This window comes from Octopus bimaculoides, chromosome 12 (assembly GCF_046866305.1).
Source record: "Octopus bimaculoides isolate indiv1 chromosome 12, ASM4686630v1, whole genome shotgun sequence".
Taxonomy (NCBI): domain Eukaryota; kingdom Metazoa; phylum Mollusca; class Cephalopoda; order Octopoda; family Octopodidae; genus Octopus; species Octopus bimaculoides.
Window position 1 is genome coordinate 45,294,896 of NC_142939.1, and position 22,213 is coordinate 45,317,108.

The following is a 22,213-nucleotide window of genomic DNA, read 5'->3' on the forward strand; positions in this document are numbered from 1 at the left end:
TTCACTTAGCAGTTGTAGTTGAGAGCTGTGGCTGAAGACATTGCTCGTGTTCCTTTACCTCCCATATTTACATTGCACCATTCATTAATAATCACACCTTCCAATAACACCACTTGTATTTTCATCTGTATTATCCTTCCGTCTTGTATTGAAGAGTTTCTTTCTTTCTGTCTGTCCGTCTATCTCTCTATCTCTCTCTATCCTTTCATAAATGTAAACATCACTTCATAAAGAAACAAATAATATAGTTGTGATGTGAGAGGTGCGTGTGGTAGTAAAATGGAGTATTGTAAGGTAACTATTGTGAGAGTTATGCAGTAAAACGCTATAATTTGATGAAAGAAGCCCTATAGAAAGTACATCTTGAAGCAGCTGTGATGTAAGAGTTATCTAATGGTGACACTTCTGTAGGCAGCTGTGACGTGAGAGATATGTAGCAAAAATATTTTGGGGGGTTTTGACATAACTGGGTTGGTACGTCTTAGAGCTCATGTGTGGGTGTAGCGAAATACATGTTAAGGCAACAGGTGTTCTATAAAGTGGTGAAAGGAATAATTGACCTCTGTTCAAATTTGGTTTGAACAGTGCTTTTCTTATTTAAAACAGCTCTAAGACCTGCCAGATAATAATCCACTCAATACTATAGCAATTGAAATTATCAACACAGACGCAGGAGTGGATGCGTGGTAAGTAGCTTGCTTACGAACCACATGGTTCCGGGTTCAATCCCACTGCGTGGCACCTTGGGCAAGTGTTTTCTACTATAGCCTCGGGCCGACCAAAGCCTTGTGAGTGGATTTGGTAGACGGAAAATGACAGAAGCCCGTCGTATATATGTATATGTATATATATATATATATATATATATATATATATATGTGTGTGTGTGTGTGTGCGTGTTTGTGAGTCTGTATTTGTGTCCCCAACATCGCTTGACAACCGATGGTGGTGTGTTTACGTCCCCGTGACTTAGCTGTTCGGCAAAAAAAAAGAGACCGATAGAATAAGTACTAGGCTTACAAAGAGTAAGTCCTGGGGTCGATTTGCTCGACTAAAGGCGGTGCTCCAGCATGGCCGCAGTCAAATGACCGAAACAAGAAAAAGAGAGCAACACCCTCTTTCTACAGCCAGTGCCCCGTTATTTGTCGCATTATTTTACCTGGTGTAGTTTCTTTCTGTCGGATAACTTCAGGCTAAAACTCATGAAAGCACACCTGAAAATATGAAAATTTCTTTCTGTTTCCAATCAATTTCCAAATTGTAAACAACAGGAATGAAGACTTTAATTCATTAATAAATGCTTTTGCCCTTTATGTTCAGTCGTCCATGAAATATAAAATGATGTCCTAATTCATATTTCCCAAAATTGTAACAACATCTATACTCTTCACCCTATGAGCTGCACTCCACGTGGTTAGCCATATCTTAGGGAATCTGGTATGTTGCTTACCTGTAACTCACTTGTAATTTTAGTACAAGGCCACTTCTAATAGTAACCATGGCAATGAACATATTGTTGAGTGTGTTAAACCTGAGAAAAAAAAAAACAAGTTGGGAAATATTTGAGAAATTAGTTTAATTTTTATTATTGAGGAAGTGTTTTGCTGTGTGTGTGTGAGAGAGAGAGACGAGAGAGTGTTTTTTTGTACGTAAGTGTATGTGTGTATGTATCTGTATCTTTGTGTGTGTGTAGGTGTGTTTGTGTGGTGTTAACCTGTTTATCTGTATATGTGTGGGAATCTCTTTATGTGTGTGTGAGAGAGAAAGTAAGAGTGTGAATCTGAGTATGTGTCAGTGAATTTGTGTGTGTGTGTGTGAATCTCAGAAAGTCTGAGTGCATGTGTGTGAGTGACTGTGTGTATGTGAAACTCTGTATTTGTGAGTGTGAATCTGGTGTGCTGTTTCGGTCATTAATTCTTTAGGTTGTTTTTAACAAGGTCATCGGCCATACTGGAGCACTTCTGTTTTGTGTTATATGAATGAGTAAAAGTGTACGTTTGTATGCCTCCACTTATCTTCGTTCGTTAGTATGCTGGGCACAATGCCAAGTGGCATTTCATCAAGTGCCACTGGGGTCTACTTTGCCTTTCATCCTTTCGGAGTTAGCAAAATAAGTATCAGTTGATTGCAGGGGTTGATGTAATTGACTTAGCCCTTTCTTTAACTGCACTCCTTGTGTCAAAATTTCAGACCAGTATCATTATTATTATTATTATTATTATTATTATTATTATTATTATTATTATGTAGGCAGTGAGCTGGTAGAACCATTAACATGTTGGACAAAATGCTTGGCAGTATTTCTTCTGGCTTTATATTCTGAGTTCAAATGCAGCTGAAGTTGATTTTGGCTTTCATCATTTCAGGGTTGATGTAACAGGTACCAGTTGAGCACTGGGGTTGTTGAAATAAACTAGCCCCCATCCACCAAATTTCGTGCCTTGTGCCTATTGTAGAAAGAATTATTATTTATATTATTAACAATAATTTCTTCCTTTTTTATTTTTCAGAAAATTGGTTGTGACAATATTGTTGGGTCTGGAAAAGAATTCGATCGATGTGGGGTATGTGGGGGTAGAAATGAAACTTGCAATATTATGAAGGGGTTCTATACCCCACCCAATCTACCCTCAGGGTATAACACTATTCTCAACCTCCCTAAAGGGGCCTGTAATATCAACATCACAGAAACGACAGCCAGTCGTAACTTGTTGGGTAAGGCTTTGATTAATTTCATTCTCTTGTGTATATATGTGTGTGTGGTGGTGTGTGGGTGTAGAACTGTGTATGTAGAACTGTGTATGAGATATAAGTACAAGCGTAAGAATAGTATATTATATAAATGTGTGTATCTGTGTACTTGTGGTATGGTATATGTATGTCAGGGGTTGTGTATATGTTTATGTGAGTGTGTGTGTGTGTCTCTGTGATATTATGTGATAAGGAGTGGTGTTGTGTGTGTAAGACTGTATTCTGTAAATTAGTGTTAATGTATATTGGTGTGATACATCAGTCATTGTATTTCACCAGCTGTTTTCTCTAGTCTGTCTGTCTGACATGTTCCACTTCTAATTCCCTGAATGTGTATAGAGTCCTGGGTTGAATTCAAACTGGGGACTTTTATTTTAAATAATATACATGTATCCAACATCATTACCTGCACTTTAGAAATAGAGTTTCTTTGTTTTAATCCAGCTATGTACACATCAATAAATAAGACAATGGGATAGAGATCAAATTGCTGAAAAAATATATAATGTAGATGTAAATATGAGATAAATATCTCTCTAACTAAATACCTGACATGATATTCTTATTAACCATGACTGTAGCAGACATTTAGACATTCATTAATAACAAAACATCTCTATCATAAAAATTTCTAGAAATCAACATTTTTATATTTTGTTTTTTTTTTTCTATATAATTTTTAGCCTTAAAAACTTCTGATGGAACTTATATATTGAATGGCCACTGGAGAAAAAGTTCTCCTGGTTTATATAAAACCTCTGGCACAGAAATTCACTATAAAGAATATGCTGGTAAGAAATGTGTAGGAGAGTGTATTTACACAAAGGGCCCAACGAAAGATACTTTGATGCTAGAGGTAAGTGAACTCAGTTTATTTCATAATATCAACATGTTTCATTGGTGTTATTTTTGAGGAAATGATAGTACCCATAACTTTTGTGAATATTGTGAGACTCGGGTGGTTGCTGCTCTGGAACAACTGTAAGTTAATAGTTGCAAGAAAACTTGAATGTGAGAAGGAATTCTAGAGTGGGGGGGGGGGGGCAAATACTAATGAAGCTACATTGTGGAGAGGAGAAATTAGGTGCAGTGGTTAGTGTAGACCTGGAGTGGACACAATTTGTGTGGCAAGAGGTGGAGAGAGATGTGAACCAGGATTACCTGTCAGGAAGTGGTGCAAAACTAATCAAGCTATTGTATTAGAAGTAAAACGGTATGCAGTATCAGCACCATATGAAAGATGAAAGCAATTTTCCAGTGTGGGTACTACCTGAGTTTTGTACAGGATTAGTAATCGTTGTGAGTATTTTTAGTTTGCACATCAGTTCATATCATTCTTGGATGGAAATTGTTGCAATTTACCAAATACTTAATATCTTTTATATATGTATATGTGAATGTGTGTGTGTGTGCATGTGCGTGTGAGTGTTTGTTAATACCGGTTGTTGAAAATAATGAAAATAACTAATACAATATTCACCTGCCTTTCTCAATTTCAGCTGTTAGTCTATGACAGAAACCCAGGAATATTTTATGAATATTCCATTCCAACTGGAATGGTTCCAACGATACTTGATAAAATGAAAAGTGATGTTTCAGAAAGGGTTAATCCGTTGGAATCTCAACGTCATGGTCAACGGTCACACCGTAATCATCACTATCCCCATCATCGTCAACAACATCATCGTCAGGACAGTGAACACCAGAATTTCTTGGGGACAAAGCATCTCAGTAATTCTAGGAATATTAACAGACGTCCTGGACCTTACTATATTCCTTCATTTGACTCAAACCAAGCTCTTGGTTCATCATCTGGGAGTCCAAATTCAGGACATAAATGGAACTCTAATCTTCGAGCCAGTCGTCGGAGACCCTATCCTCACCACCAAAATCAATATTCTAGAATTGTTTCTTCAAAAATTAACGATTCAACTACGGGTCGAGAGAAGCACCTCAGACCTTACCTAAACAATCAAGGCAATAGAGTCAGTGGTTCTCGTTATGCTGCTTACAGAACTTCTAATCGACAGTATTTCTCAGCCAGCAAGTTTTACTCCAATCATACACGATATGGTAATAACCTTCATAAACCAGAACAAAGGCAGCATCATTCTAAATTACACTTAACTAAAGTGCATAATAATGTTCCTGTGGTGCCTAATTCAAACACAGGGACATCAGATCAGTTGGAAGTTACTTATACATGGAATATTGTGGGATTTACCAAATGTTCTGAGCCATGTGGTGGAGGTAAGTACAAAGATTCATCATTGTCATCATCATCATTATCATCATCATCATTATCATCATCATCATCATCATCTTCCTCATCATCCTAAGCTGACTTACATTTGCAGCTGAAGCTTCCAGAAATAATTCTGTACCATCTTTCAAAACAGACACATTGGATAAAGTAGTCTAGATACACTTATGTCCAGTTAACAGACAGTTCCAACTGAAATGAACATGAAACAGTGACAAGTAATAGCACCAACAATCATTATTGCAGTGCTAACGAAGTTGATGTTGGATAAGTAAATACCACTGACCTCATGGTTAGCAGTTCAATCCATATAACAATTGTTGTCTTAAATCCCTTGACTACCACCACTACTAACTACAGCACCATCACTACCACTGTCACCATCATCATCAACATTACTTTCAAACCTATTGCAAAATAGATCCTATGACATTTACTGATAAAAGTGAGAAAAGTCAACAATTGATAGTTAATTAACAGATACTTTTAATTATAATAAAAAATTAGGTTATAATTAACAGATATTTAAATTTTAATTAACTGATGTTTCAGCTATAACAGATATTTAGGTTGTAATCAATAGATATTTGTTGTTGTTCTTTCTGTTATTCAGCCCCATTTCTGCTGTTGATAAGGACCTACAGTACACTATCAAATGACTAAACATGACCTGTATATTTACAGTACCTGAGATCCCATGGTACCACCTTGTGGACAACCATACTGTACAGTCAGTTGTTAGTTACATCTTAAGACTGAATTTGTTTAGTTATAAGGAATTATAAACAGGAAGAATAACTTTTGGATGGGTCCTTCATAAAAGATTAAAATCACTCAAAGAATCAAAGACTACAAATGATTTTACTTTCTTTATAACTTTTCTTCAAATAACACAGATCAGTTTCTTACATTCTTACATTCTTACACGGTGGTGCTCCAGCATGACCACAGCCACTTGGCTGAAACCCATAAATAAATAAATATTTCACACTTCTACATTAGATTTGTAACACAGTTTACGTGTTGAAGTCACCCAGCACCAGCTTCCAAACACAAACTGTGCAAAGCCAAGTAGGTGACACCACAGAAACAGTTTCTTACAGACAATCTTAACAGAAAATGTATAACAGCTGCTGTTGCTTCATTTAACTGCTTTATCTCTTGACATTGTTTTCACTCTCAATTGACAGTTAAATTCTTACCAATCAACTGCAGATGAGATTTATTTACAGGCTTCGTTATGACAAACTATAAACCCTCATTGAAGTTTATCACAGATAACCATATCATTTTGAAACTGGTGTCAGGATATTTTATTTTCATTCTCCTTTCACATAGCACACACACACATCACCCACTTAAATGTTTTGATAAGTTTGTGTTCCCAGTTATGAGAATCTTGTAGCAGATGTCTGACTAGTTTGGCGGAAATAAGCAAATTTTCCAAACTTGCTAAAATAACAAGATTAACATTGAGACAGAATCATCTTCAGTGGTCTTCAGTAAATGTATCACAGCTTAATGTGACCAGACATTGCATTTAGATTAACAGAAAAATATTCTAATACAAAATATACTTATTCATACATCTCTCTCTCTCTCTCTCTCTCTCTCTTTCTCTCTCTCTCTCTCTCTCTCTCTCTCTCCCCTCTGCTGTTTTAACTGCAATACTACATTTGAGGGGAAAAAAATATCAACTTGTTTGTATTGTACAATATATATATATATCTATATATCTAAAGCTGAGAATGTCTGTCTGTCATGGGCCCAAAAAATGTTCAACTTCTTGCCTAATGCGAGCCCGGAGCAATCTCAGACCTCTTACACCATTTCTGTATTACATGTCAAAAGTGAAACAATAACATCTCTGTTAATACTTTCACTATTACATGGTTTCAATTTCAACTAATTTCATTATTTATCTACATATATATTAGTTTCATTTCTATTACTTTCAATATGTATTTATGTACATGTTTGTATATGTATGTATGTATATGTGTAGGTGTGTATGTATGTATATGTGTAGGTGTGGAAGAGGAAGACCCAGGAAGACATGGGATGAGGTGGTGATGACCTTTGGACCGAAACCTTTGGAGATAATGCTGTGCTTAAGAAGACCTGGCAAACTAAGTGACATCATAGACATGGCTGATGCCAGTGTCACATAACTGGCTCATTTAAAAGTATCCTTCAATCATCAGGTAATATGCTGTTGAGTCAAGTGGAACCATAGTCGTGGCCAATGCCACTGCCACCTGACTGGCCCCTGTGCCAGTGGCATGTAAAAAGCACCCTGTACACACTTGGAGTGGTTGGCATTAGGGAGGGCATCCAGCTGTAGAAACCTTGCCAGATCAGATTGGAGCCTGGTGCATCCCGCTGGCTTGCCAGTCTTCAGTCAAACTGTCCAACCCATGCCAGCATTGAAAGCAGACGTTAAATGCTGCTGCTACTGATGATGATGATGACAATGATGATGATGATTTTTTTAACCAACAGGATGAAAGTTTCTCCATCAATAGGATCCAAGCACTGCAACACCAATGGAAGAAGTGTATGGACCATAATGTTGAAAAATAAACCCTGTTTGGTCACACCTCATGAAAGTGTCTTAGTCAGCCTATGAACTTTGCAGCAGATCCTTGTAAATTCCAGGCCCACCAACATTTGGTGTATCGCAACAGAATTTGTTAGAAATCAAAAGATATAGAGTATCCATGTTTTATCAAAGTAATTTGTTCTTGAAAAGCTGTTGAAAATTTGTAATTTAGACTGAATACTAAAGGTAACAGAGTGCACAGTTAGCTTATAATACGTCCTTTCATTGGTTCCCAATGGTGATGGTACCAGAGGTATTTTGACCTTTCCCAAAAAGTATGGGGAACTCCAACACTTACAATCAAACTGAAACCCTATAAGAGATAACCAGACTTCATAGGAACCAGATCCCCATAACTTCACTTATCACATACAAACTAGTCATGTTATTTCAACTAATGCAAGAAAAATATTTTCAAACTCTAAAAATATAGAATAACAAGATTATCTTAGATAGGAAACAGCTTCGACACTTGAGAAATCCCTATAAAAATATATCTTTTATCTTTTACTGGTTTTAGCCCAGGGCTGAGGTCATGGACCTTTTTAAATATTTTTATTTTGCAAAGAATTGTTATTGTTGCAGCAAAACACCATGTCAAACATAACTGAACGAGTCTATGGAATATAAAATATTCAGTTGAGCAGCTGTAATCCACTGATACAGTGATACAGTTGTACTATACCTGTAGTACAACTTTGATCACTAGATCTAGTGATACAGTTATACTATATTTGATATCCAACTGTTATCTATAAAACCAGTGATGCAGTATGCAGTATCAGATGTATACCTGTGATTCGCATATCTAGTGTTACAATTGTAATTAGTGGAATATATACAGTGCTAGACTGTACGATGTGATGTCATATTTTTTCACCTGCACAATGCTCGGTAATCCAGTCCATTTAGCCACTGATATGTAGTACATACTAGGAACAACGGTCTTTAGTAAACAACAGTACTAGCACTGTGAAACATATGAGTAATTCATTGATTTTTTTATGTGGGGTTCAACTCCCCCGGAAATAATGTGGAAGATAATATACAGATGAGCGATAAATATATATATACATAAGAGGCTGAATTTCTCCTACATCTATAAGGAACTGACTTACCCCTCCATACACTAAAGTTCAACTTAACCCCTACATGTGTCACCCAAAGACAGCCTTCAGCAGTTATAGCTTCATCTGATGAGTTCTGAAGTGGAACTTAATTGATTATTTAAAGGGGGTGATTTGTTTTATGAGAAACAAAATGTTGGATGAAAGAAGAGAATGGCATATTTTTAGTAGCATGTGTGGATGGTTTGGATGGTGTCATTTTGATCCAACTCACTCTTATTTAGGGTTAATCCTTCAACAATTGATTTACTGAAATAGAAAATTTATGGGAATCAAAGTAGCTAAACTGTAAAGAGATTTACAATCTTTTGAGGTTTTATGAGAAACTCAGAATTGCACTAACACATTACCTTCATCTGAATCAAAGAAACCATGCCAACAGGGAGAGATGTAAGTCTGACTGCACTAATAATGAAGTACCATGTAGGAATTGTATTATATCTCCCACAGTAGTCATTGTTCTGTGTAGCATACAGCTGGCATGGTTTGGTTAGTGCTATTAGGCTGACATCTGGGTGCTTACATAACAAGGAATAGCCTGCAGAACAAATTACATTATAATATAAACAACAGATCCCTAAGGGTTTATAGGAAGTCTATTCCTGCTTGTCAAGTATTTGTATTTCATTGACATTAAATTAGCAATAAGTTGCTGGACTACAAATATGGGGGCGTAATTCAGGGGGCTGAGGGATTTCTGGTAATATTCTATAATAGCTTTGTGTTCCTGCTTAGATAACAGTCCCCAATTTATTGTTCATTGCTTCCTTTTCATTTATACACACACAGTATATATACACGCACACACCATTATGGTCTGTGTCTTAAATCAAGTTTGTACTTCTTACAAAGTTGTGTATTTTGATGTAATTAAATTGTCTGCACTTCTGCTGTAAAGGGAGCACTAAACATTACAAATTGGCAACTTCCATCCCTCTCAGCTACAATCTCTGTCAGGGGTTACTCTCTCTCTCTCTCTCACTATCATCAAGGGTTTAATCAACAAATTCTAACTTACTCCTAGAGTGAAACATATAAAAGAATTTAGTTTCTGTTTATTTCAAAGTATGTAATTAATTATTTCTTTAAAATGTCAAATGTCAACTTTACTTTGATAATTAATATTTCAAACAAGTTTAAGATAATAATTTGCCACAAGTGAGAGAACATCACTTCAAATGATTGAGAAAATATTTTTTGCCTTTCAGATCCTGCCAAGGTTAAATTTGGTGTGTGGATGTTTGTGTGTGTGTGTGTGTGTGTGTGTGTGTGCATGCTCATGCATACATGCATGCATCATCATTACCATTATCATTATCATTTTACATTCACTTTCCATGATGGCATGGGTTGGACGAGTTGTCTTGCTCTAAGTCATTTCTACCCTGGCTACTATACTTTCTGAATAACCACTTCTCCTAACTATGTCTCTTAGGTAATAAAATCTCTTAACTGTTTCTAGTGATCTAGTCAAGTACTCAAGAAGATCTGTTTCTAGTTCAATCTTACTACATACTGCTCCAGTACATCTGTCATATATAAAGTTTATCTTCCTGTGATTTAGTTATAAACTTTTGTGAGTCCATAGCTTACACTGAATACACTTCATGGATTTTATACATACCTATTTTCTGCAAATTGAGCAAGGCTATTTGCCTGATAATATCAGGGTCCTGTCTTCTTTCCAACTAACTAAGATTTTATTCTTTGTTAAGTTTACCTTGAGATCTTTCAATTCTTGGTTTTGGTCCCATGTGTCAAATTTCTTCTCTAATTTCAACTAGATTATCAGCATATAGAAGTTCTCAAAAACAGCTGCATATGAGAACAAAGACATTGAGTCCGAGACAAGTCCATCAAGTTATCATATCATATACAGCCTAACAATGTTGTTGTTTAGCCAATAGTCAGTTCCTTTTCCAGAGATGTCTAGCCATGACCATCCCTTTTCTATTTTTCAGACGTTATGTATTGAAGATTTCATAGTTTTATATGTTCTTCTATTTTCAGGACAGTAGGGTAATTCTGTTGTCATTTCTAGCATGTCTTGAGAATATGCAAAGACTCTGCACTTAGCTTGATATATTCCCAAAAATTTATTACTAAACTGAGAAAATGGAATAAAGGAAAGTGAGTTCAAATTAAAGTAAATTTAGGGAAAACAGAGTTTATAAGTAAAACAAGATGTTCTTATTCAATGGATCAAAGTGACTGAGCAGATCATGGATTGAGCTTTCAGCTGTAAACATATTGACCTGTTTTCATACGAGCAAGGTGAGGATCATTTCCTTACCTCCTTATATAGAACAGATGACAATGGAAATAAGACACTGTAGTTGTCTGAACATTAATGAGTAATATGTTACTGTCATTGTTATAGTAGTGGTGGTTACTGATGTTGCTGTTATTGTTCTTTTGTTGTTGTTTAGCCCTAGGTCAGCCCTGATCAAGCAGACTTATAGTCAAACACATACCAGCTGTAACCATCCTGTCTTTTCCAGTAGTTATCTACGACTACATTACCTATGTCACTTTTCTTCAATTTAATAAGATGTGATTTGAGAGACATTTTGTTTCTATGTCTGACAAGCTGAATGACCATGTAGAAGCTTTATGCATTTTATCAGCTTCTGCTTTGGTTGTTATCCATCACCAATTCACTGCACTTCATTTATTTCCTTTATTCTATTTTCTTCATGTATTCAGGGTACCATAAATAGTTTCTGCACACCAGCAAGTTTGTTCTATGCTTTCACTAATTGTTTTAGGTGCCTATGTAATTGGAAGCAGATGTAAATAGCTTCTTGGTCCCCCCCCACCCTTAATTAAGCTGAACATTGAGAATTATAACTGTTGGGGAGAGAGAGAGGGGGGCAGGGGACTGCACCAGCACTTAGCTGGTACTAATCTTCAGCTGACTGGGCTTGGAAAATGTAAAATGAAGTGCCTTGCTCAAGGAACAACATATCGCTCAGTCCAGTAATTTAATCTTTATAATTGTGAGGTCAACACCAGAACCACGAGAACATATGCCGTTATCTGAATTCTCTTCTACTCCTGATATTTTCTCCTATCAGAAGAACTGAACTTAGCATTACAATCCAACTAATGACTTAACAGTTCCAGAGTGATGCAACCATTCACAACACTGGATTATACAAATTCCCATAATTTACAGAATTCAGCTGTTGAAAGTTAAATATCTTCAACTAACAGAGTACAATTTGTTTATCCAATCAGCTGCTTGTTTTGGACCTTTTCAATTAGGTCATCTTTTCTCTCATATTTCTTTAGTACATGCATGTAAAATTATACCACTAGAACAACACTAAAACAGTTTTAATCTCTTTTGTTTATCATAGCAGAGTAGCGTACTATCTGCCATTACATATTTATTATAAATGGTAAAACCATTAGCGCCATAATGATAAGAGCCCCATCCCCTCATCGCTTTGTCACTGCAGTTTCCACAATAACTCTACAAACAGGCAGTTATTTGGAATTATGATTACACATCAAAGTCTCTCGCTCCTTGCATGACATTGCTTGTGGTTTAGTCAATATTACAAATATTTAGAATATAAACATTCTCTGTTATTTTCCTCCAGGAACACAGGAAACCAAAATTGTTTGTGTGAAGACCAACTCAAAGACCATAGTAACAGATGCCAACTGTAACCCCTCTACAAAGCTACCCACCCAGACGACTGTCTGCAACACAGCTCCTTGTCCTGCACGGTGAGTTTTATTTAAATAGTTTCCATAAATATACATATATACATACATGCATATATATATGCATATATATATATATATATATATATATATATATATATATATATATATATATATATATATATATATATATATATATATATATATATATATATATATATATATATATATATATATATATAGATATATATATAGATATATATATATATATATATATATATATATATATATATATATTAATCAAAGTGTACAGTGTATGGTATTATATATTCATTATGGCCAGTCTTATCAAATGGTTTCACACTGGGTATTAAACCAGATGTTTTATAACAACATGGTTATATAGCGTGTGCTCAAAAGAGACAGCAGGAATGAAAAAAATAGAAATGGTGACTGCTCTCCATTATTGGAGGTGAAAATCCACATCCAATTACTGTGAAAAATGACAAAACAAACTGAAGAGTTATAACAAGAGTTATGTCTCTTGGCTCCAAAGAATTCTGAGATGCAAGTCTATAAGGGTTTTCTGAAAATGTGTGTAGGGGTTATAGATTGATATTCATGGTGGGTTAGAATATGTATTGGGGTATTCTATGTATAGGGTCTCTATGGGGGTTGGAGATGCTAGGTGGGTGCCCAAATGCTTAAGTCTATGATAGTTTGCATATGTGTCTATGTTCAGTTGTGTATATTTTGGTTAAACTCTTTGGTGGATTCTCAGGATGTGGTAGTGAAAGAGTCAAAGGAGAAGAATTGGTGATAGTAATGATGAGACCTGTAGATATGATAATATACGCTTTCTTTCATGCAATCCAGAAAGGGTGGTGCTCTCCAATTCACCAAAAAGAAACTTGTCAATGTTTGCATTTTCTGAAAATTTCTGGTCTGGAATTCAGTACTGTGATGGAATTCTTAGATCTAAGAGGGATATGCTATCTTCCAGCTACTCATAACTTGTATTCTTTTTATTCCATTAACATATGGCATGGATTTTCCTACGATTTTCCACTTGATTGTATATGGCATGTAGCTGGTCATCAAACCCCATAGTGGCCAGCCAACTTAGTAGCTTTCCTGTTGTCCATGTACCAGAAAGAAGGTAGGTGGTTAGCATAGTGACTTTTGAAGTTGCTTTTGCATAACCCAATGTAATTTTTCTTTTCAGTTAGGTCATCTTGTAACATTGCTGTAACTCCTAACTCTTATACGACAGACTTTATCATGCACATCTGGTTGAGTCGACAAGCTCCGGGGTCTTGGCAGTTACAACTGGAAGTGGGCTCTTGATAGTGTTTGCAGGTAATGATGCTCTTCACATTGGAGCAGCAGCTATAGGATAATTTATTTGAGCATCTTTTGAAGATCTTTCTGTATTTGTGATTTTCTGGTAAATGCTTATCTAAGAGAGAGAGAGGAATCTTAAGTTTTAACATTTAGGGTGAAGGGGCAAACAAAATTATTTTTCTAGGTCAGTTTTCAAGTTTATTTTTATTATTCATTGTGCTTATGGTACAGTTTATAAACCATACCATAAGCCCAGTGAGAAACTTTCCTACGTACACAAACAGTTCTGCCACCCACTCATAGTGCTTAAAAACTTGATAGCTAACGTTGGTAATAAGATAACCAACTTCTCTTATTCTAAAGAAATTTTTGATAAGGCAGCTCCCTACTATGGCAATACCCTTAGTTAACAGTTGCTTTAAAGATAAGTTATTTTACGACACTTCTAGTAATGGTATCAATAAAGAAAATAGATCTAAGAATAAGACTGAGGAAAATAATTTGGTTCCCCTCCTCTATGCTTTACAGGAAAATTTGGTAGATGGAAACTGTGTGGAAGTCTGTTGTGTGAGCGTATATATGTGTGTATATGACAATATCTTACTGTTTTAGCTTGTCATGCCATGTGGCAGAGCCTGAGGGTTGCATGAAGACACCAGACATGCTGTAGAATACTGTTTGAATTGCTTTCATCACATGAAACTATTTGTAACTCATAAAAATATATATTGTGTTTATTAAATAATATTTATTTCTCACCAGATGGAGTACTTTTTTTGTTGATCTTACCTTTCTCAAAGCAGTACACTATGTCTGTCTGTCTGTCTGTATGTATGTATGTATTATCATCATCGTTTAACGTCCGCCTTCCATGCTAGCATGGGTTGGACGATCTGACTGAGGACTGGTGAAACCGGATGGCAACACCAGACTCCAATCTGATTTGGCAGCGTTTCTACAGCTGGATGCCCTTCCTAAAGCCAACCACTCAGAGAGTGTAGTGGGTGCTTTTACGTGTCACCCGCACGAAGGCCAGTCAGGTGGTACTGGCAAAGGCCACGCTCATCTCGCTCGAGAAACCTCATGTGTCACCCGCACAAGAGCCAGCCCAGGGGCACCGGCAACGATCCCGCTCGAAAAATCCCAGAACCCCACACAAGAGCCAGTTCAGCGGCACCGGCAACGATCTCGCTCGAAGAAATTTCATGTGTCACCAGCACAAGAGCCAGTCCAGGGGCACTGGCAACGATCTCGCTCGAAAAACCTCATGTGTCACCCGCACAAGAGCCGGCCCAGGGGCACCGGCAACGATCTCGCTCGAAAGATTTCATGTGTCGCCTGCATAAGAGCCAGTCCAGGGTCACTGGCAACGATCCCGCTCGAAAGATTTCATGCGTCGCCCGCACATGAGCCAGTCCAGGGGCACCGGCAACGATCCTGCTCGAAAAACCTCATATGTCACCCGCACAAGAGCCGGCCCAGGGGTGTCGCCTGCACATGAGCCAGTCCAGGGGCATTGGCAACGAACCCGCTCGAAACATTTCATGTGTCACCCGCACAAGAGTCAGTCCAGGGGCACTGGCAACGATCCCGCTCGAAAGATTCATGTGTCGCCCGCACATGAGCCAGTCCAGGGGCACTGGCAACGATCCCGCTCGAAAGCTTTCATGTGTCGCCCGCACATGAGCCAGTCCAGGGGCACTGGCAACGACCCTGCTCGAAAAAATTTCATGTGTCGCCCGCACATGAGCCAGTCCAGGGGCACCGGCAACGATTCTAGTCCTTGCTTCCATACCTGAAACTTCTCCTCTAATTGTGATAGTGACTCAGCAATTAGTGCAAGGTCATCAGCATAGAGGAGCTCCCAGGGGCATCCTGTCTTGAATTCCTCTGTTATAGCCTGGAGAACTATGATAAATAGGAGGGGGCTGAGGACAGAACCTTGGTGGACCCTACCTCCACCCGGAATTCTTCACTGTACTCTCTGCCAATCCTCACCTTACTGACAGCATCTCTGTACATGGCTCGCACAGCTCTCACTAACCATTCTTCTATCCCTAGTTTCCTCATTGACCACCAGATGAGAGATCGGGGGACCCTGTCAAAGGGTTTCTCCATATCAACGAAAGCCAGGAACAGAGGTTTATCCTTGGCTAGGTATTTCTCCTGAAGCTGTCTTACCAGAAATATAGCATCAGTGGTGCTTTTCCCAGGCACAAAACCAAACTGCATCTTATCTAAGCTGACTCGCTCCCTAAGCAGTTGAGCTATGACCCTCTCCGTGACTTTCATTACCTGATCTAAAAGCTTGATACCTCTGTAATTATTTGTATGTAAAGCGTCATCTTTACCTTTGTAGCAGTTGATTATGGTGCTGCTACACCAGTCATTGGGTATGACTCCTTCGTGTATCACCTGGTTCGTAATACGGGTGACTAGGCTATAGCCGACACTGCCAGATATTTTGAGCATCTCTGCAGTGATTCCTGATGGGCCGGGGGCTTTCCCTGTCTTCATACTCTTAATTGCTTTATCTACCATGGTACTGTCAACTCGGATAGCTGGTCCCTCTGTTGGGTCAACATACGGCAGACTCTCTTTCTCCCATTCATTCTCTTTATTAAGCAATCTATCGTAGTGGCTTCTCCAGACCTCTTTCTTTGCAGCCTCATTTAGAGCAAGCGTACCATCATCCATGCGAACACATTTCTCTCCTACTACATCACTATTCTCTCTCCTACACTGTCTTGCGACACGAAATACCTCAAGTCTTTGGTCCTCACGGCGCAGAACATTGGCAAACCTTTTCTTATCTGTCTCCCCTCTGGCTAGATAAACCTGTCGCCTAGCTTCCCTTCTGGCAGATTGGTACAATTCCCTGCTACCACCGTTCTTCCAGTCCTTCCAAGCCTGTTTCTTTTGTCTAATAGCCCTGTCTACCTCCTTGTTCCACCACCACGTATGTACGTATGTATGTATGTATGCTTGCATGCATGCATGTATGTATGTATGTATGTATGTATGTATGTATGTATGTATGTATGTATGTGTGTATGTAGTGTTTAGGTGTATCCTTCTTCTATCAGTTTCTGCTGTTTGTGGGATAATTTATGAAACACTTCCCATATTTCATTGACACAAGTAAGTTGTTGTTGTGTAGCTTTTATTTCTTCTTAATTACAAAACAATTTAATTATATATTTTTCATTGGGAACAACTACTCTCTCTCTCTCTCTCTTTCTCTCTCTCTCTCTCTCTCTCCCTCTCTCTCTCCCTCTCTCTCTCTCTCTCCCTCTCTCTCTCCCTCTCTCTCTCTCCCTCCCTCCCTCCCTCTCTCTCTCTCTCCCTCTCTCTCTCTCCCTCCCCCTCTCTCTCTCTCAGTACACATTGATATTACATTAAAACTGCTGTCATTATTTACCATGGTCTTCATTCAAAACAAATCTAATGGAATATAAATATTACATTTAGCAGCAGCAGCAGCAGCAGAAGTAGCACCAACAGGGTGTAGCCAACATTACATACACACATGTGTGTGTACGTGTGCGTGTGTGTGCTTGCGCGCGCGCGAGCACGCACGTACACGCATACACAAACACACAACCTGAAGTTGTTGTAGTCAGGCCTGATTTTATGGCAAAGAATTGACCCAATCCATCAATCAATGTTATATTTGCTTCACCTGAACTGTTTTATATGTATGTGTGTATATATATACATGGTAAATGAAAGGTGGAAGATATATAAATACATATGCATGCGTGTGTGTGTGTACTCAAATCAGTGACCATAATCTTCTGTTGTTGTTTGTAGTGGTGGTGGTGGTGGTGGTGATGTTCTCATTTTTGTTTTATGTTGAGTAACGACAGGTAACACTGCTTCAATAAACAGCTGACACAGAATTAACCAATCAAAAACTTAGAAGTCACTCATAACACCTACACATTTCATATACCAGAATTCACTGTATTAATAGTTTCAAACACCATTTATCATCATCATCAATATCACCACCACTACCACCACCACCACCACCACCACTGCCACCCCTGTTACCATTACTCCCTTCTCTTCGTAACAAATGTCTCTACCTTGATGCTGCTGGTACCACATGAAAAGTACCCAGTTCACTCTGTAAAGTACTTAATGTTAGGAAGGGTATCCAACCATAAAAAACTATACCAAAACAGATAGTGGGGCTTGGTTCAGTCTTCTTGACTTCAGAATTAAAGCTAGAGAGGCTCAGAGAGATAAACCACATGTGAAAAGAAGATTATGGAAGCTCAAAGATCCAGCAAGCCAACAAAAATTTAGAAACATTTAACTGAAAGCCTATGAGGATAGAGAAGAGGAGGAGGAGGAGGAGGAGGAAGAAAGGACAAATAGCTTAGAGGACAACCGGAAGTTCCTGTGGGACAATTTATTGGGTGCCACTAACTAAATCTCCATTATAGGAAGACAGCTGTTTCTACCTCTCTGTCTCTTTGTCAAACTCAAACCTTTCATCTTCTGACATAAGTTACCCTCTTCAAATGCCCCTACACCTCTCATAATTCCTTGTCTTGCGAGTTACTTGGTAACTCTGCCAGTGCTGGTGCCACATGAAAAGCATCCAGTCCACACTGTAAAGTGGTTGGCATTTGGAAGGGCATCCAGTTGTAAAAATCATGCCAAAACTAATCCCACCTATGCTACTGGTGCCATGTAAAAAGCACTGAGAATCCACTCTGCAGAGTGGTTGGTGTTAGGAAGGGCATCTAGCCATAAAAACCCTGCCAAAACAGACACAAAAAGCTTAGGGTAGTTTTTCTACCTGACCACGTCCTGTCAACCATCCTACTCATGCATGCATGGAAGATGGATGTTAAATGATAATAATGATAATGTGTGTGTGTGTGTGTGTGTGTGTGTGTGTGTGTGTGTGTGTGTGTGTGTGTGTGTCTTTGTGTCAGGAGCTGGCAAGTTGGAGAGCTGTACTATGCTCCAGTTATCTATTTTGGCATGGTTCCTATGGCTGGATACCCTTCTTGGTGCCAACCACTTTATAGTGTGTATTGGGTGCTTTTTACTTGGCACCAGCACAGGCGTTTTTTACATGGTACAAATTTGGTATTTCATAATTTTGTGTTCAAATCCAGCTAGAGCTGGCTTTAGTAAAGGTGACTTTGGGCCTCATCATATGAATGGACTTCTGTTTGATGCTGACTCACCATCTTATGTCTCCTTGTCATGCCTAGATCTCTTCTCTATTCCAAAATCTTTGTTACATCTCCAGAAGACACTCCAAGGGATGAAAGTGATTTTATTTCCTTCGTACAACCATGTAAATGTTTAGAACAAGGAGATTCTTTTGAAATTTACTTGTTACATATTGCTGAAAAACTTTCCAAAAGACTGAGTATTTTTTGTGTCTTTATTGTAGGTGGGCCCCAGGAGAATGGTCAGAGTGCAGTTTGACCTGTGGAGAAGGACAAATGACACGGCAAGTGGAATGCAAGCAGAAATATTCTAAAACATTTTTCAAAAGAGTTTCTGCATCAGCATGCCTGAACCAAACTCGTTTGATAACTGTGAAAAAATGTCAGAATAAACCCTGTTCACAATGGGAAATTAAAGAATGGTCAAAGGTAATTTATAAGTAATCTTTTAAGAGCTATTTGTTGACTAACACCAAAATATAAATGTATTCTGATGGTATTAAATCATATTAGCAAGATAAAAGTTTGAGAAGGTCAATGAAACTAAAATCTGGCCAGGCCATACATTCTTCAAAAACATATCCTGCATGTAGTTTTTTTGTCATATGAACTAGCCAGACAATTTTACGTTGTCCTTTATTTTGTAAAGTTGTGTTTATATGTGCAACAATGTTTTGATCCGACATTTTCTATAATTCCAGTGTTCAGTTGAGTGTGGTCTTGGACAACGTAGTCGAAAAGTGACATGTGTGTCAGCTGATGGCAGAGTAATTCCTGACTATGAATGCCGTGAAACCAAACCTTCAGTTTCAGAAGTTTGCAATATGGGCTCCTGCGCCAAATCTTGGTTTTTCACAGAATGGTCAAAAGAGGTGAGAACTTTCCACTTTCTTCTCTGACAAAGATATTTTGCATATATCACACTCACATCTCCAGTTACTCAACACCAGAGCTGGCTCAAGGCACCAGCAACTTGGGCAGTCACTTGAAGTGCCATGTGCTAGTGGGTGCCAAGGAGAGCATGACAAAGACATGGAAATTTCCATGACTGTCAGCTTGTACACACCGATGTTCAGCCAGCAACCCTAGGACCAGCCCTGCCCAACACACTCCACTCACCACACTTCACTTACTCATTTTGTACTCCACTCACCCAGTACACATGCCACTCACTCACACACAGTACTCACCCACACATTGTTCACTCACTCAACATACACTCTACTCCCTTACCACTCATGCCGTATATATGTATAAATGCCTTTTAATTGCTATGTTTAGATGAAGGCATAATGCCCACAATCTCCTTTACAAGTTCTCACAGACTGGTAAAATTTCTGCCCTTAATGTCCTCAGACATTTTTAAGACAATCTCTGTGGGAAAGATATGAACAACAATGGAATTCCAAATGGTCAACACTTAGAGAAAGAAGAACTAGGCATAGGGATTAGTATAGGGCCTTGAGAGGTCGATCACTTTAAGGGTGATGAATGGAGATGGGATGTAATGTATCTATCAGAGATCCAAGAAAAGCCATTCCTTCTGTCAATGCTGTTGTTATCCTTCAGCTTATGGAATATGTACTCATGCATTGCTTTTGGCTGATATGCCGCCTGCTTTACCTTCAAACTTCTGTTCTGATAATCCAGTCAAGCCTCCTTTGAATCGCATGAGACAGTTGTATTCTAAGAGTACCGGCTCAATAGTTCTTCTCCAGCTCTGAAGATGCTTTTGCTCTCACATTTGAGCATGTATTCCTTTCTTCACTGTTCATTTGTGACATTCAAAGGCTGTTTGGACTGACTTTATGCCTCTACCACCATCATTTCATCTCACGTAGATCCTATTGGTGTCACTGTTGATGTAGAAATTGCCAATGGTTATCAGTACCTTTCTGGTTTTGATGTCTAGGCTGCATATCTCATCAAGTGTCCATCAAGTGTGTATAAAGAATAGATTTGTATTTAAGTTGTTGTGCGTGTACGTATGTGTGAGTGTGCGTTTGAGAGAGAGAGAGAAAGTGTGTGTGTGTGTATGTTTGTGTGTGTGGTTGACTAAATTTCTGTCTCCGTGTCTATCTGGTTGTACCAATGACAGTTACAAAATAGTTTCTATGCTTGGATCAAGGGAGGTAACTTAAATTTGAGAGTTTTACGTGTTCTAGGATTAACAGGCGTGTGTGTGTATGTGTGTGTGTGCGTGTGCATGTGTGTGTGTGTGTGTGTGTGCTTGTTTGTGTGTGAGCGTGTTTGTGTGTGAGCGTGTGTGTGTGGTTGCCTAAACATCTGTCCATTTGTCTCCTTGTCTACCTGGCTGTACCTGTGACAGTTACAGAACAGTTTCTATGATTGGAGCAAGGGAGATGACTTTAATTTGAGATTTTTATGCGATTTAGGATTAACAGGAATGTGTGTGTGTGTGTGTGTGTGTGTGTGTGTGTGTGTGCGTGCGTGTGTGAGCGTGTTTGTGTGCGAGCGTGTGTGTGTGGTTGCCTAAACCTCTGTCCATTTGTCCCCTTGTCTACCTGGTTGTACCTGTGACAGTTACAGAACAGTTTCTATGATCGGAGCAAGGAAGATGACTTTAATTTGAGATTTTTATGTGATTTAGGATTAACAGGAATGTGTGTGTGTGTGTGTGTGCGTTTATCTGTTTAGTATCTACTGTTGGAAAAAAATCGTAATTTCCCTGAAATAAAGATAGACCCAAGAATATTACACCATTATCAGGAAAAAGGTAAAATTCAGAGAAACAAAAGCTCGACTAAACTTAACTTGCAACTTTGCAGTTGTTTCAGCTGGTGTCTAGAGCCATCATCATGGTTTGCCTTTTTATTTTCTTTCTTGATGCTGTTGATATGTCTGAAAGAGAAATAAAAAAAGTTAATATTTTGTACATATCCTGTAAGTTTAGGGTTAGGTTATCTTCCATGTGTGGCCCACTAAAAGATGTGTTCACAAAGACCTGGTGTATCCTGTACAATCAGGACATTCAGTGGTTTTGTAGTTAGAGGTTTTCACTTTGCTAAGGAAATCTAATAAAATGTAATCACTTTCATTGTTTTATCAATCATTGGACTGTGACTATACTGGGGCATCATTTTCAAGAGTTCAGTCAACCTCATTAATCTCACATAATTCTCTCCTTTATGGGAGAAGGGTCTTACAAAGCTCATGGATGCTGTCTCTTCACTTTTCAGTAATCAATTTAACAAATTGAAGTCTTTTAATTGCAGCACTCTATCTTCTACGC

At 38.3% G+C, this 22,213-nt stretch overlaps 1 protein-coding gene across 5 annotated transcripts in view; it reads left to right on the top strand.

The window, feature by feature from the left end:
• LOC106870936 (thrombospondin type-1 domain-containing protein 4) overlaps positions 1-22,213 on the top strand; it is a 131,757-nt gene that overhangs the window by 105,938 nt on the left and 3,606 nt on the right. For all 5 annotated transcript variants that reach the window (XM_089360997.1, XM_089360998.1, XM_089360999.1 and 2 more), the window contains 6 exons: positions 2,511-2,715; positions 3,435-3,607; positions 4,251-5,001; positions 12,352-12,481; positions 19,185-19,389; positions 19,662-19,832. In XM_089360997.1, the coding sequence (XP_089217123.1) occupies positions 2,511-2,715; positions 3,435-3,607; positions 4,251-5,001; positions 12,352-12,481; positions 19,185-19,389; positions 19,662-19,832 (1,635 nt within the window). The remainder of the gene's footprint in view (positions 1-2,510; positions 2,716-3,434; positions 3,608-4,250; positions 5,002-12,351; positions 12,482-19,184; positions 19,390-19,661; positions 19,833-22,213) is intronic.